Source organism: Mercurialis annua, linkage group LG5 (genome assembly GCF_937616625.2).
Source record: "Mercurialis annua linkage group LG5, ddMerAnnu1.2, whole genome shotgun sequence".
NCBI classification, from domain to species: domain Eukaryota; kingdom Viridiplantae; phylum Streptophyta; class Magnoliopsida; order Malpighiales; family Euphorbiaceae; genus Mercurialis; species Mercurialis annua.
The window spans coordinates 2888192-2903709 of NC_065574.1; the positions used below are offsets into that span (position 1 = coordinate 2888192).

At 31.6% G+C, this 15518-nt stretch overlaps 2 protein-coding genes across 2 annotated transcripts; one reads left to right on the forward strand and one right to left on the reverse strand.

Moving 5' to 3' along the window:
• The first annotated feature begins 339 nt into the window (after positions 1–339).
• On the forward strand, positions 340–3700 carry LOC126682630 (uncharacterized). The gene is made up of 8 exons (XM_050378366.2): positions 340–721; positions 1197–1506; positions 1735–2000; positions 2089–2385; positions 2455–2741; positions 2829–2891; positions 3030–3194; positions 3302–3700. Exons 1-8 carry the CDS (start codon positions 481–483, stop codon positions 3482–3484), a joined length of 1812 nt encoding a protein of 603 aa, XP_050234323.1. The 5' UTR covers positions 340–480; the 3' UTR covers positions 3485–3700.
• A 76-nt stretch (positions 3701–3776) lies between these two features.
• On the reverse strand, positions 3777–6821 carry LOC126682631 (GDSL esterase/lipase APG-like). Its single transcript, XM_050378367.2, has 5 exons — positions 6482–6821; positions 6266–6396; positions 5144–5377; positions 4214–4469; positions 3777–4141 (listed from the first exon to the last, which is right to left on the reverse strand). Exons 1-5 carry the CDS (start codon positions 6726–6728, stop codon positions 3942–3944), a joined length of 1068 nt encoding a protein of 355 aa, XP_050234324.1. The 5' UTR covers positions 6729–6821; the 3' UTR covers positions 3777–3941.
• Between the last annotated feature and the right edge of the window lie 8697 nt (positions 6822–15518).

Consider the following 15518-nt stretch of genomic DNA (forward strand, 5'->3'; position numbering starts at 1 on the left):
TTTTTTGTACTGTTTGATATTTCAGAAAAAAATATTTTTTTTTACGATAACAACATAAATCTAACTGTCATTCCCAAATCATTAGCTGACGTGTCAATCTAATTTTCGTGAGTATAATCTTTTTTACATTCATCATTGGAAGTTGGAATACAGTTGCTAAAATTCTTTTGTTAAGTTCTTCTAGACTTCTGCTCTTATCCAAAAAAAAGGACTTCTCCTCTATCAAACGACATCGTTTAAAACAGTTAAAAAGCCCACATGGGCCCACTATAAGCGAGAGTACCCAGCTTCATCATACTCGCAGCGCGTGGACGTTGTATTTAATCTGCAAAAACACACACACGACCTCACCGTTATAATAACAAACAAAAATTCCCTCCACGCTCACTCTCACACTCAACAAACTCTCTCTGCAAAATCAAGAAAATAACCATTTTCTCTCTCTAAAACTCTCTCTCTACAAATCAAGAAACGCTAGCAATGACGACGGCGCAACTAATGCCGCTAAACCTACCACACGGCGGTGATCATCACCATCATCATCCGGGACAAACAATGCCGTCTCTCTACGTCGGTGATTTAGACCCCCAAGTCACTGAAATTGACCTCAGGAACGTGTTTTCTTCAGTAGGCCCCGTTCTTTCTCTTCGTCTTTGCCGCTGCAAATTCACCGGAAGGTCTCTGTGTTACGCTTACGTGAACTACTACTCGTTTTCTCAAGGTATAATATAATAATCTTGAACATTAATACAATCTAGAACATTTCTTGGGTTTGTTTTTCATATTTTTTTCAAGAAAATCCTGTTTCTTGCATGTTAAGGTTTTCCATTACTTTTACATGAATTCTTTTGCTAATTTTCTTGGGTTTTTTCTTGGCTTTCAAGAAATATTATTTTCTTGGATTTTTATTGTTCCGTTGATTCACGGTGATTTCTTGGGTTTTCTTTAGCGTTTCTTGATCTCTAGGGCTTGTAATTATGATCTTTTTGCTCTATTTAGCTTTTCCGTTACTTTTACATGAATTCTTTTGTTAATTTTCTTGGGTTTTCTCTTGGCTTTCAAGATTTTTACTGTTCCGTTGATTCATTGTGATTTCTTGGATTTTCTTTAGCGTTTCTTGATCTCTAGGGCTTTTAATTTACGATCTTTTGGCTCTATTTAACCTAATCTTGGATTCTAATGCCTTTTTTTATCAGCATATAAAGCACTGGAAACCCTAAATCATGCATATTTGAAGGGAAAAGCTATGAGGTTAATGTGGAGTCAAAGAAACCCTTTTGCTAGAAAGCGTGACATTGGGAATCTGTATGTGAAGAATCTTGACACTTCGGTTGACAGTGCTGGCTTGCACAGGCTGTTTTCCAAGTATGGAAATGTACTTTCTTGCAAGATTGTTGAAGAAAATGGCAAGAGCAAGGGTTTTGGATTTGTCCAATTTGATTCTGAGGACTCTGCTTTGACTGCTAGGACTGCTCTCCATGATACTGTTCTCAAAGAAAAGAAATTGTGAGTCTTGTTGTTCTGTGATCTCTCGTACGACTGTGCTTTTATTGATCGAATTGTGTTCAAATGCCTAGAATTATATGGTTCTTGAAAAAAAATTGGAAGAAAAGTTGATTTTGGATAAATATTTGATGACTGTATGACAGAAAATGTGATTTTGTGTGTTATTTTGGTTCATGTGATTTTGCGTATGTTTACTATTGATACTGTTTGGGTGGCTGGTTTTCTCAGGTATGTTTCCAGGTTTGTCAGGAAAACTGAAAGGACAGTGGCCACATCTTGTGAAGAAATTAAGTTTACAAATCTTTATGTTAAAGATCTGCCTGACAATATGACACCGGAAGCGTTTCAAGCCATGTTCTCTGCATTTGGGGAGGTTACTAGTGCTGTCATCATGAAAAATCATAATGGAAAATCTAGAGGTTTTGGATTTGTCAGCTTTAAATCATCAGAAGCTGCTAAGAAAGCTGTTGATACTCTGAATGGTACTCAACTAGGTAACTTGTGAACTTCTTGCTCTCTGTTTCTCTTGTTTGTTCGTTGAGAAATGCTTGATGATCAAGTTTAATAATTGGCATGAATCAGGTTCCAGAACTTTATTTGTGGGAAGGGCCCAGAAGAAAGCTGAGAGAACAAAGATATTACAGTATCAGTACAGGGACAAGCTCATGAATAATATGAAGAATTTAGAAGCTTCGAATCTGTACGTGAACAATCTTGCTGCATGTGTCGATGATAAGAAACTAAAAGAATTTTTCCGAATCTGGGGACATATTATTTCAGCAAAAGTGATGCGCTATGACAGCGGTGCAAGTAGGGGATTTGGCTTTGTCCGTTTTTCAAGTCCTAAAGAAGCAATGGAAGCTCTGCAAATGCTGAATGGTAAAACTTTTCCCCTATTTAATTGATCTCTTATGAGTTATGAGCTAGTCTGATGTTAGTATCTCCCAGGAACCATGTTTTTCGGGAAGGCTCTCTATGTGGCCGTAGCTCTGAACAAAAAAGATCGGCTACTGGAGCAGCAGAAAAACTTGTCACAGTTCCAACCTCAGGCACCATATATGTTTGACAGCAGTGTTTTTCAACCTCCAATCAGCTCATATTATCACAGTTTCTATCCTTATCTCCAGCAAGTCCCTTACCAGAACCAGACATTCTCATATCACAATTTGGGTGCAAACATATCGTATGAGTATCCTTATGCAGCTCGAAGTTACAATCAGTATTACTCAACATATGTAAGGATGTCTCTTTTATGGAACTGGATTGTCATTAATAAACTTCTATTAATCCGCTTGCTGTTGTCGTATGCTTGTAACCAACAGATCCCAATGGCGGAAATGCCTCACGGCTTTCAGAATCCTGCGGACGGGTCCTGCCCACAGCCTGTAAGTTTAATCTCTCTCAATCAAGCAAAATAAATTGCTTCTTATATTAAGCATTATATTACAGAATGTTCTTGGTGTTTGTCTGGTGTTATTCTGTTGTTTTTATTTGCTGATGTTTCCCTGCTTTTGGTGTTGAAGTCTCTAAATTCTGGGACTCAATTACTCAGTTATAAGAGAAAACAGAACAGTATTGGTGGGGCTGCAGGAAATAGTCTGAAAAAGTTGGTTGATACTGCAAAATCATCTGGCAAATCCAACAAAGTCCGCAGGAATCTTCTTTACCCCCATACCGAGAATTCTCAGGTTTGTAGATTCTCAAGAACTCACTCTTGCAAGAATACAACCTCAGTCTGTCTTTATTATGGCATCCTTAATAATAATTTGGCTCCGTCTCCCTTGCGTTTGTGTAGTCTGGTTTGTCAGGAAATTTGGCGGCGCTGATAGCAGAGATGAGCAACTCTATCCCCCCAAATCTATTGGGATTACAAGCTGACAGGGCTGCTCAAGTGCTGAAAGAGGTCAACAGGTTGAAGAGTCCAGAAGCGGATGATGCAGCTTTGCCGAAGACAGGTGGCCACTACTTGAATAACTAGACAGGGCCATTTCCAGTTTCTAACATGCTTACACTAGTTCCTGTTAAATCTAGATGTTTTTGCTCTAATGACCTGACTTAAGAACTTGTGCAGAAAAACAATCTTAGCTGTAGCATTTCTTTTCAATAGAAATCACTGTAAGCCCCTACAAGAATATAACAGAGCTGTTTTTTCATATCAGAAATGTGAATTTTATGCTTTCCACGCTGCAATTTTGTTTCTGCTCTTGTATCTTTTACGGAATTCGCTAACTCTGATACTATTGCGGTGAATGCTAATGAGAGAAAAGAAAGCACATGAATTCTTTTTTTCCAATACATTTGACATTGAAGTTTAACATTAAATTGTTCACAGAATTATAAATGAAACAAAGATAGAAAGAAATAAGCTGAAAATTCAAGAGAATAGTAACACATTTCTGAAAACCATAAAAAAGTAGCACATTTCAATTTTATGGTCAGATGAGTGAAAATCCCTGAAAAAGAAGGCTCTCTGCAATAATATGATTAACAGCTTCTGATGGATGAGTACCATCCCAAAACACATACTGTGATGCATTGCTGCAAGTTCCTGCATACTTTGGATTGCACAACAATGGCTTTGTAGCTACATGCGTCGTTCCCGTCATACAACACCCTCGTCTTGCTTCCACAAACCCTGCACCAAATATCATTGGAACTGTTAATTTTGTTTTCAATCTTCAAAACTTAAATTTAGTGTATTAGTTACCATGATGTAAAGGGGATTTGACAAGGTCATGGATTGAAGTGAAAATGTCAAAAACAGCAATTTTAAGACCAGGAAGTTGTTTCTTGAGAGCTGCAGAAGTTGAGTTTATCTTCTTGTTGAAGTTGAGGGCATCGTTGTTGATCCTTGAGACGCATCCGATCTCATTTGAACCGAATAAATCCCGAGCTGCAGGAGTACAACCAATTGGAAGGAGTGCAGAAACCCCTAGTCTCCTTGCTCCCAATGCATATAAACCCTGTTTCAAACAAAGAAAGCTATACACATGAGAAATGCCCTCACAGCCTTGAAAATATACGGAAAAGGAAATACCGAAATTTAAAATGTTTAAAGTTAGTTTTAGAGTTCAGAAGCGTTTCTAAAAATGAAAATGACATCCAACAACGTAGGCTCGATAAATTTTCGTGCAATGTAGCAGTTTAGGGTAATTGATTCAGAGTACTGTCTTATCGCAGTTTAAAGTCCGAACTTTGATTCGTTTACTAAATTTTAATTTCCTTTCAACGGGAGGTTTTTCGATAAAAGATGCATATATGGCAGCTAGTTTTTATTAATTTTAGTCTGAAAACTCGCTAAATATGCATACATTTACTTACCCTAAAAACTTTCCGCTGAAATGAAATTATACATATATGATAAGTCTTCAAACAAAAATAAGTAAAAAGCGATGGACTCATGGCAAAAATAAGCAAAAGCGATGCCGCATATACATTTTGACCAAAAAAACTCACATTCAAACAAAATTAAATTTTGATAATCAAATTGAAACAAATCAAACTTTGATCACGAAATTATAAAATGCTGATACTTTGAGTACTCCCGGAATCAATTATCCTAGCTGTTCAGTTGAGCCTACTATGTTATGCACAGGGCTAACACAGATTTTTTTTTAAAAACAAGTATTATTATTACCTTAACAAATCTTGAGAATCCTCTGATAAGGAATGAAATATACTGATCAGGAGTATAAGCTTTGTTTAACCGGCCGTTAACGTAATAGTTCACAAGCAAATCTGCAGTGCCTGAACTTAGCAGGCATAATCCTTCCTTGATTATGAATGCAGATCTGTTGGCACCAGCTACCTTGGCTAGCTTACTCTGGTATTCTTTGAAGTATTGCAACTGTTGAGGCAATGTAAGAGCATTCTGAAAATACAAGCATCGATCTTGTTAAGGATTTGGATCCATGTACTTCTATATAATCATGGCAAAAGGTTAGTGTCATATAATCAAGGAAGGATTATGCTAGGACTAGGAGTAATTAATAATATTAGTGTCATATAATCAAGGCATAACGCACATTTGGATCCATGTACTTCTATTTATCAACATCGAGTCTTGATATTTTTAGTTTTATATACACTGGATCGCTCCGTAATAGAAAGTGATAACAATGCCAATTCAGATCGAAAAAAACCAAATGTCAATAAAAATAGAAGTTAAGTAACTAAATTTTAATCAAAATTAAAGTATAAAAACGAATAAAAATCTTATTCTAGTCGCACTAACAATGCGTAAATGTATGCATTGGCAAAGGAATCTAATGTGTAAAAAATTAAAAGTGCAGGGATTCAATGTTGACAAATAGAAATACATGGATCTAATGCCACTAATTAATTCAGTCAATAGTTTGATATGTTAGATGAAGCCCCATAAGTTCAAGATATTTCATGGCGACAGAACAAAATAATACTACAACAGAACAAAATAATCAATAAGTTCAAGATATGTAATAATCAAGTCAATGAGATCTAACTCAAGTGGTTAATCCTCACGTATATTTTTAAGGTCTCGATTTTGAGTCTGAATAGAGCCAGTTTAAGCCAATTAAAATCTGAAAATCTAGCTAATGACTGCTAACTACTGACGTAACTAGATTCTACATCTGTCAAGAAAAAAGTAATAAAGTAATAATCAAATTATCAATAAGTTCAAGATATCAAATAATCAATAATGTTAGATGAAGCCCCATAAGTTCAAGATATCAGGCGAGACTCCGACAATAATATTACGACAGGACAAGAATATCCCTACGCTTCGAACGGCGGCTTTATCATCATAACCAGATCCAGCCGATGCAAAGCTAGCTCCATGAAGCAGATTCTTTCCTGAAGCAGCCGGGCTAAGATACGGCGGTATATAGCTCTTAAACCCTAAAGTATCAGCTGTTATGCATAAAGCAGAAAATATAAGATGAGGATACCGTGAGTGTCAAGTAATCATTGAGTAATTTGAAGGTAAAATATATACCTGCAATGTCAGAGACTAATTTTCCATTGCAAAATCTTCCAGTAGGTTTATGATTGGCGAAATCTCTCCCATAGGGAAGATAATTAGCCTTGAAAATAGTGGGGAGATAATTATTGTTGCCAATATCCATGGCTGAGTCCCCAAATGTAAATAAAGCTGGAAAAATGAGGTCTTGTGCATTTTTGCCATCTAGAAATGAAAAAACTAAGGCTAAAATTAAGATTATTGCTCTAGAAAACATGCCCATTTTTGGTGAGTCAAAAATGGTGTGAGATAGATATTGTTTCTTCAGACACCTTTTTCAAAGGAAGTTAATATATAGATAGGTTGTTTCCTGAATGATTGAGTGAATCATGCAGACTATTTATTGCACCTCAAGTTGAAAAACTACTGCGCTACAACAAAAATATTAATATGAAAAACGTTAAAATAGAAAATGTTGAAATAATATACTCTCTATTTTTCAAATTGATAGCTTGTGTTTTTATTTATATTTATCTTAAATTATAGACCGTTATTGATTATTTAAATGATCAATTACCATATATATATATATATATATATCATTTTTAATAAATAAATAAATAAAACTACAAGATAATTATTTAATATTTGTATTAAATAAGGATAAGGTAGCATTTTTTAATAAATTAACTCATTTTGTATATATAAACGATTTTTTCTAATATTCATATCTGACCTTAAGTGTAAGTTAATCTCAGATGCAGTGCCAGAATAATATTCATATCTGACTTTTATTGTTTTTAATGAATAATTAGTTAGGACTTGAAATAATGTTAGTAGTAAAGGCTGGGGCCATTAATACCAACAGATTCCAGATTTAGTCTTCAAGTATTTATTAGTCATTAAAGGTTAAACTTCCCCCTTATAATTAGAATAAAAGACCAAATAAAATCAAGTTCATAAGTTTAGACAAAAATATCTTTAAAATTGGCTTTTTTGGAACAAAAACACCTTCATAATAAGTGTTATGACTCGTTTTATTTCTTCAGTTTCAAATGTCCAATAATTGTTTTACCACCTCAGCTCCAATTACTATATAATGCTCTAATCATTTTTTGCCACCTCGGACGGAGAGGTAAAATAACCAATTTGTAAATATTTTTATTCAAAATTATAAACTTGTCTTTAATTGGTATTTTGTGACAAGTTGAGGGGGTAAAAAGAAACTTTATTTATTTATTAGCTGTGGACTGTAATCTTTGCTTGATTGTAATCTAGCTAGTTTAATGTAATTACCTGAAATTCTGATGATGTACTATCTCCTCACACACCCAAATTTATAAATTAAAAGATGTTCAGAAATGGGTGCAAAACAAAAATTCTAAGTTAATCAAGTTTGCCACATATGCTAAATTTGTAAGTTTGAGATCCATTATTCTCTCGTGCTTTTACATAAGAAAACGGTAATAAAAAAAGAACATTTTTTTTTGATAGTTTGGGGAGGGAGAGCGCTTGTGGAAAGAATCGAACCCACGATCTAGCAGTTTGCTGCTTAGCGCTTATATCATTTGAGTTATAGCTCATTGGAAAAAAAAAGAACATATTATTAAGCAAGTCTCCAGAGGGTTTAATTGATGCACAATTTATGTTTCATTTTTCGTTTCTTTTTTTCGAGAAATATAGTGACCCATTCAAGACGCCAACCTGGCCATTAAATTTATTTATGAAAATCAAATACGTAATTTTTATTTTTTTTTGTCAATTAGATCTTCCAACTTGTATTTGGAATCAAATAGATCACTTTAGTCAATTAAATGTTCAAAATTGTGTCTCATTGTCAAATAAATTACACGTTTAAATTATATATATTATAAATTATTTGAATTAAATTAAAAAAATTTAAAATTTAATTGATTAAAAACAGTTAAAAATGATTTATTTGACTTTAAAAGATAAATTTGAGAACTTACTTAACTTAAAAGATAGCCGGATTAACCTTTTTCTGAAGAAAAAAAAACATTTGTGCACCAAAATGTCCGAAACAAATAGGTAGGTACCACATTTGAATGTCAGCAGCGTCCATCATGATACATAGATGCTCTTTAATACTCAGGAGATGAAATAATGTTAGTAGTAAAGGCTGGGGCCATCAATACCAACATATTACAGATGAGGTTTTGGGCGGTTGCGGGATGGTCGGAGGCGTTTAAACGCCGAAATGAGTTTGACATTCTTTTTAATTTAAAAAATTAATTATATATATATTAAATTAATTTAAATTTAGTTAAATAAATTAAAAATTTAAATTAATTTTAATTAAATTATGGGTTTTTTGTTAGTTTTTAAAGATGAATGACTTATTTGTACTTTTTAATAGAAAATAATATGATTTTGTTTTTAAACTTAATTAATTGAATGATTTCATCCTTAAAATAAAAAAATTGTCAAATATTGATAAATTAGGGTACAATTGAAACGAGAAAATGTGAAATAAGATAAAATTGATTGATTTTTAGCGTAAGGGTAGAATTGAAAAGGGACTAATAGATCGGGTGTTTTTTTTAAGACATTAGACCAATTTTTTTAAAAAATTAATTTTCAAGAATCTTGGATCTTAAACTTGAATAATCACTAAAAAATTAAACAATTAGAGATTTATATAAACAAATTCAAAATAATAACAGAAAAACACACTAAATTCTCACAAAATTTCAAAGACGAAACATTTAAAAAAAACTATAAAACATACTCTATCCTTTCCGTTTAAGAAGTCTCATGTTCCATTTTGAGATGTCCCATTTAAAATGTCCCAATGTTATTTTTGGAATATTTTTTCATTGAATATCTTATTTTATCTTATTTTAGTCATCTTAAAAAAATTATGTGAAAAGTTTCACTATCATTAATAGGGGAAAAATATGAAAAAACTTAAAAATAATAAATATTTCTTTAATCTGCGTGTAAAAATAAATGAGACTTTTTAAGAGAGAAGGAGGGAGTATAAATCAGTGAAAAAATTATAATTTTTTGGTTTGATTTAAAGCTGAAATTACAGCTTCTTCATAAAAAAAGTTAGTTAGATTTGAAGAGAGAGAAAATGATTTTAAATGCAAGTTTTCATATGACATGTCTAAATCTCCAAATAAAAGAAAACCAATAAAAAATATCTAGTACTCCCTCCGGTTAATAATATTTGTCGCATTTGAGAAATTGTTTTGGTTCATAATATTTGCCATATTATAATATCAAGAGAATATTAATTGCTATTTTTCCATCTTTACCTCCCATTAATTTATTGAAAGAATACAATAAACAAATGAAAATGATAATTATAAATGTAAACAAGTTTCAATATAAGGTTAACTTAGTAAAAGTGTTCATAAATTAAGATATTTTAATCGTTTTTTTAATTCTTGTGCTAAAGTCAAATACGACAAATATTATATACCAGAGGGAGTATATGACATGTCTATATCTCAAAAAAAAAAAAGATAACCTATAAAAATATGCTTAGTTTAGTGTCAAAATTAAAGAACCAACCATAAAACATATGTCATGCATGTATCATTTAAATCAACATGGTCTGTTATAATGATTGATGACCCTCCCAACTACTCCTCTGGTTAAGCTTACAAGAATTAAGGAGGTCATAAATAAGGTCCTTCCCCATATTATCTTAAATTTTTGATGGAAAAAGGTATTAAGAAGCCCCCACAGTTTCAGAAAAGCGCGATTACCACTCTTACAAAAATACTTAGATATATATAATACTACCTAGCATTCTTTTAATCAATTAAATCCAAATAATGAAATTGATAACAATTTTAGTTGAATCGATCATTTTTTATATTTCTTAATTGAAAAAACTATCTTTCTCTAACCCATCCTCACCATTCTACTTTGATTCTACAGCTCAATCCATCAACTTCCATTTAAAATGCAATGTAATGTTATATCTTGACATATGGTTCTCATCCCTCCCAAGCTACTCGAGTACTATCACGCTTAAAGTTGTAAATAGGTATTTATCATCTCGTTATAGAATGAGATATTCATATTCGATTCATATTTTGAATATCGAATTCGAGCTACATTCACCTAGATTCTAGAATGTTTTTATCGGTTTTAACTCATCATGTTCATTCGTTTCAATACTAGACGAGCTGAGTTCGAACTCATTCATTTAAATGCTAAAGGAGCCGAGTTCGAGCACGTTCTTTTAGATGCTAAAGGAATTGAGGTCAATCTCGTTCATTTAGAGCCTAAACCAGCTGATCTTTTTTAAATGCTAAACAGGTCGAACTCGTTCGCTAACATATTTAATAGTTTAAAAAATAAGATAATTTTATAATAATGAATAAATAAAATTTAATAATAATAAACAAAGAATTTTCAAAAGATTTTAGAGTGCGCCAAACATCAAACTAAAAAATCTAAAAGTTTATATAAATTTTGACAAAAAGAGAGCTGTTAGGTTAAAAGTGAGGAAAAAAAAACCTTTAAACTAATGTATCGTTTAAACAGATTTAAACCGTCGCTTGAATGAGTCTATGACTTCTTTTTAACCAAAGATAGATAGATTAGAATAATAGTCAATTAATGAAGGAAAAAAACAGAAAAACTAAACTAGAAAGAAAAGACTGCTCGTTTAACAGATTGAGCCAAATAAGTGTTTAGGAGCACAATTTCAAACTAACAATATAAAAAAATTATTTTAAAATCCCTGAGATATATTATAATTAATAGTTTGATATTTTTTGTTTCAAAAGTTTATTTAATGGTCTATCAATTTAAATTCCGTTAGCTATTAGACCCCTCCGTTAATTTCGACATTTACTTTTAAAAAATTTAGTAACTCATCTTTAATTTCGTGAATTGTTTTGGTCCTTCACTTTTAATTTTACTAAATGATTTGATAACTCACTTTTAAACGATTTATACCTTAGTTTTAGTTATGTTAAACGATTTAGTTATTTAAATTAACAAAAGATTTTTTAAGTTAATGGAATTAAAACCGAAGTATCATTAAATAAACTTTTAAAACAAGAGATGCTAAATTATTAACTATAATAATACCTCAGAAAAACTCCACATAATTTGCTTTAACAATAAAATATTCATCAATACCATGTCCTTATAATACTTTGGGTGAAATTGAGGCCCATGGAGAATCTCCAAAGGAGAGACCTTGTCTAGTACTACTTAAGACATCCCTGTTTGAGCTGGCCTCTCCAATATTCTCAAGATTTGGGCTTCTTAGCCCAACCTTTTGTTCTTCTAGAGCGACAATCTCATAAGCTTCACTTTTCAGTTTTGCTTGTAATTTTTCAGATTAATTACTAAAAAGTTTAATGTCTCAATAAACTCCTACTTTTTAGTTTTTTTTTTACCCCGATTTAATAAAATTTCTCATTTTATCTTATTTTGTATTTTTATTTTCAATTATACTGTAAAGTTTTAAGTTTGGACTATTTGATTATTTTAGAGGTGAAACCATTCAAAAAAAAAAAAATCCGAGAATAAAATTATATTATTTTCAATTTGAAAAAATTCAACTAAATCCTTTATCTTTAAAATCTATTGTAAAGTCATAGTCAATTTAAAATTAATTCAAATTCTTAAATTTAACTAAATTTGAATAAATTTAATACATTAAACAACTAATTTTTAAAAATTTATTAATTTTTTTTAAAACCGTCATGCTCATCCCGACATCAAAACCGCTTCTGACCACAATGCCGCCTTTTTCTAACCTCACAACCGCCCTCCTCCAACCCGTCCGCCTCCGATCCACAACCGTCATCTTTCGACCCGATTTCGTCTTTCGACTTCCATGGAAGACGAGCAACTTTGTCTTCTTCATGAAGAAGAAAAAACAAATATGGTTCGAAGCAGATCTGGGTCAAACTAGATCTGATTACGGGTTAAAAAAAAGAGGTTGCAGAGTCAGAAGAGGGCGGCAGCAAAGTCTAAGGCAGTTTTAGTGTCCGAAACATTCATTTAAAGAAATTAGTAACGTTAAATCATATTAAACAAAATTATTATTATTATTATTATTATTGTTTGAATTTATGGGGAAGAATGATTTTTGTATTATTTCTAACATTGAAAACTATTTAAAATATATGTTAAATATGAAATATTTTTTAATTTTTTTCAAAAAAAGGTCAAAGTAATACTTTATAATACAACTGAAAGTGGAAAATACTAAATAAAATAAAATGATCAATTTTACGAAGTTGGGGTGGAAATAAAAAACAATTAAAAGGCAGGTAGTTTTTAAATATTAAACCTTATTAAAATAATGCACGATCTTTTCTCTGCTATTTAATTGCACATTTTTTTTTATTTTTATAATTTCATGCATGGTATTATAATTGAGAAAATGACTGAAAATGGCTAAAAGACAAGATACATGAATATTTTAACACTTTTTTATTTTTGTGGTGTACCATTTGCAATAGAAAACCGACATGTGTTATTATTTAAGGCTGAAAATGTATTATGATGTCACCATGCTTTTCTGTTGTACTATTATTATGCAACATAGCTTTTCATGAGCTTTAGGCCTTTTCTGTAATGGATGGAATTATGTATTGATCGAGTTTTACTAAATTGATGTTTGATCGAATAACAAGTGTGATACAAATCTCATATCAAAAAAATATGACCAGAATGTAGAATATATATAAATAGAAATGACTGTTTATTTTATTGTTTTAAAATTTTAAATTTGATGCAATGTCTAGTCAACGGTTATAGTTTAAACTCTAAATTTATGAATGTATTATCCATACAACAAATTATATTATGAAAATTTACAATTTTTTTTTTGACAATCTGAAAATTTATATTCGAAAATGCTTAAACTGTCATAATCATAAAAATAATAAAGGTAATAATGGATGAAATGTATCGTGGATCACTAAAATTTTGAGTTGTTTCAAAAAAATACTAGACATCAATTTTTTAAAAGGTCATTGACCTTTAACATTTTTTCTAAAAGGTCCTTTCTATCTAGCTTTGCTCATGTGATCATTATTTAAAAAAGAACTCACTTTATATGTACTATTTAAAATTTGAATATAAATTGTAATGGATTATCAAATTATATATTTCAAAATAGATTCTAATTTACATGACGTATTGAATTGTTTTTTCTTGACCTTATTGATCGACTGAAATGCTACGTAAATAAAATTCTTTGAACACTCTAACTATTGGAATATATCTCATTCTCCTATTATGATTACAAGTTCATATCCTTAGAAGTTCTTATTTGATTAGAACTATTCTAGTTATATATATATACGCTTGTAATCAACTTATCATTATTTTCGATTCAATAATAATATTTTCTCTTCTCTAATTATTTCACATGGTATCAAAGCAAAATTGATCCTTGATTTCCACACATATCTTACTATTTTAGGGAGGTGATTTTGGTTATTTTTTAACCAAAATCACCTTACACCTCTTTTAATTTTTCGTTTTTTATTATATATTACTGTTTTGTATTATTCTTTTCTTAATTTTTCTACTCTATATGGACAAGAAAGATGTCGCCGCCGCCATACTCGCCGCCGCTACACTCGCCGCCGCCACACTTCAAGTCTCCAATGATATTTTTTTATATGTTACTAGTTTATTGTTGTTTTCTATTTTTTTCTTTTTTTTTCTACTTTATATGGAAAAGGAAGATGTCGCCGCCGCCGCCATACTCGCCGCCGCCGCCGCACTTCAAGTCTCCATGTTATCTTTACCCTTCGAATCACTCGGGTCTGAAAATTAGCCCGGTGGCTCAGAAAGGCAAAAACTACGAAGAATGTTCTTCGTCCAATTATTGATTGGGACCGATGCAAGTCCTTAAACTGCAAATATTAAAGAAGACCATCAAGTCTTAAAACTGAAAGTTATCGATTGGCCTAAACATGAGTTTAGTCTTATTGATGGTCGAATTGTTACTATGTTATTGTCCAAGTTGGGTATGATCGATTCTCATGCTCCAACTTGATGGGGAGTATTGGAATATATCTCATTCTCTTATTATGATTACAAGTTCATATCCTTAGAAGTTCTTATTTGATTAGAACTATTCTAGTTATATATATATACGCTTGTAATCAACTTATCATTATTTTCGATTCAATAATAATATTTTCTCTTCTCTAATTATTTCACACTAACAAAGAAGCCCACATTTGCAAAATTAGATCGGAAAAACGTTTTTGAGACAAAATTATAATTTGGCGATCTTAAAGAGATAAATTAATGTATAATAATAGAATTTGGAGAAGAAGATTGAAGAAGAAATAGAGAAATTCTCATTAAAACATAAAGCTGGAATTTACAGAGTATTTATAGACTCAATGACTGACATGTGTCATTTACCTATTTGACATGAATAACGGATATAAACTTATCCGTTGTAACTAACAGAACCGTTAGTTTGTTACTGAACATTAAACAGTAACATAACTAACTTACAACTGACTGCTAATTAACTAATTTAACTTCTAATTACTTCTTTGATTTCTTGAGCTTGATACTGCTCTAATACCCCCCCCCCCCCTCAAGCTGGATTGTATATGTCATGTACATTCAGCTTGGATAGAATCTCTAAGAAAGTAGATGGAGGTAAAGCTTTAGTGAAAAAATCTGCCAGTTGATGTCTTCCAGAAATGGGAAATAAATGAAGCAATCCAGATTGAATTTTTTCCCTCACTATGTGACAATCTATATCTATATGTTTGGTACGTTCATGAAAGCAGGGATTGTGTGCAATATGACATGCAGACTGGTTGTCACAATAGACTTTAGCAGGAGATATATCAATCTGTAAGTCTTTTAGCAGAAATGTGATCCATTGTATCTCACAGGTTGTATTTGCTAAAGCTCTATATTATGCTTCTGAGCTTGACTTAGAAACAGTTACTTGCTTCTTTGTCTTCCATGAGATAAGAGCTTCTCCAAGGAAAATACAAAAACCAGATATAGACCTTCTGGTTTCTGTGCATGTAGCCCAGTCAGAATCAGTAAAGGCTTTTAATTGCAGATTATTATTTGCTGGAAA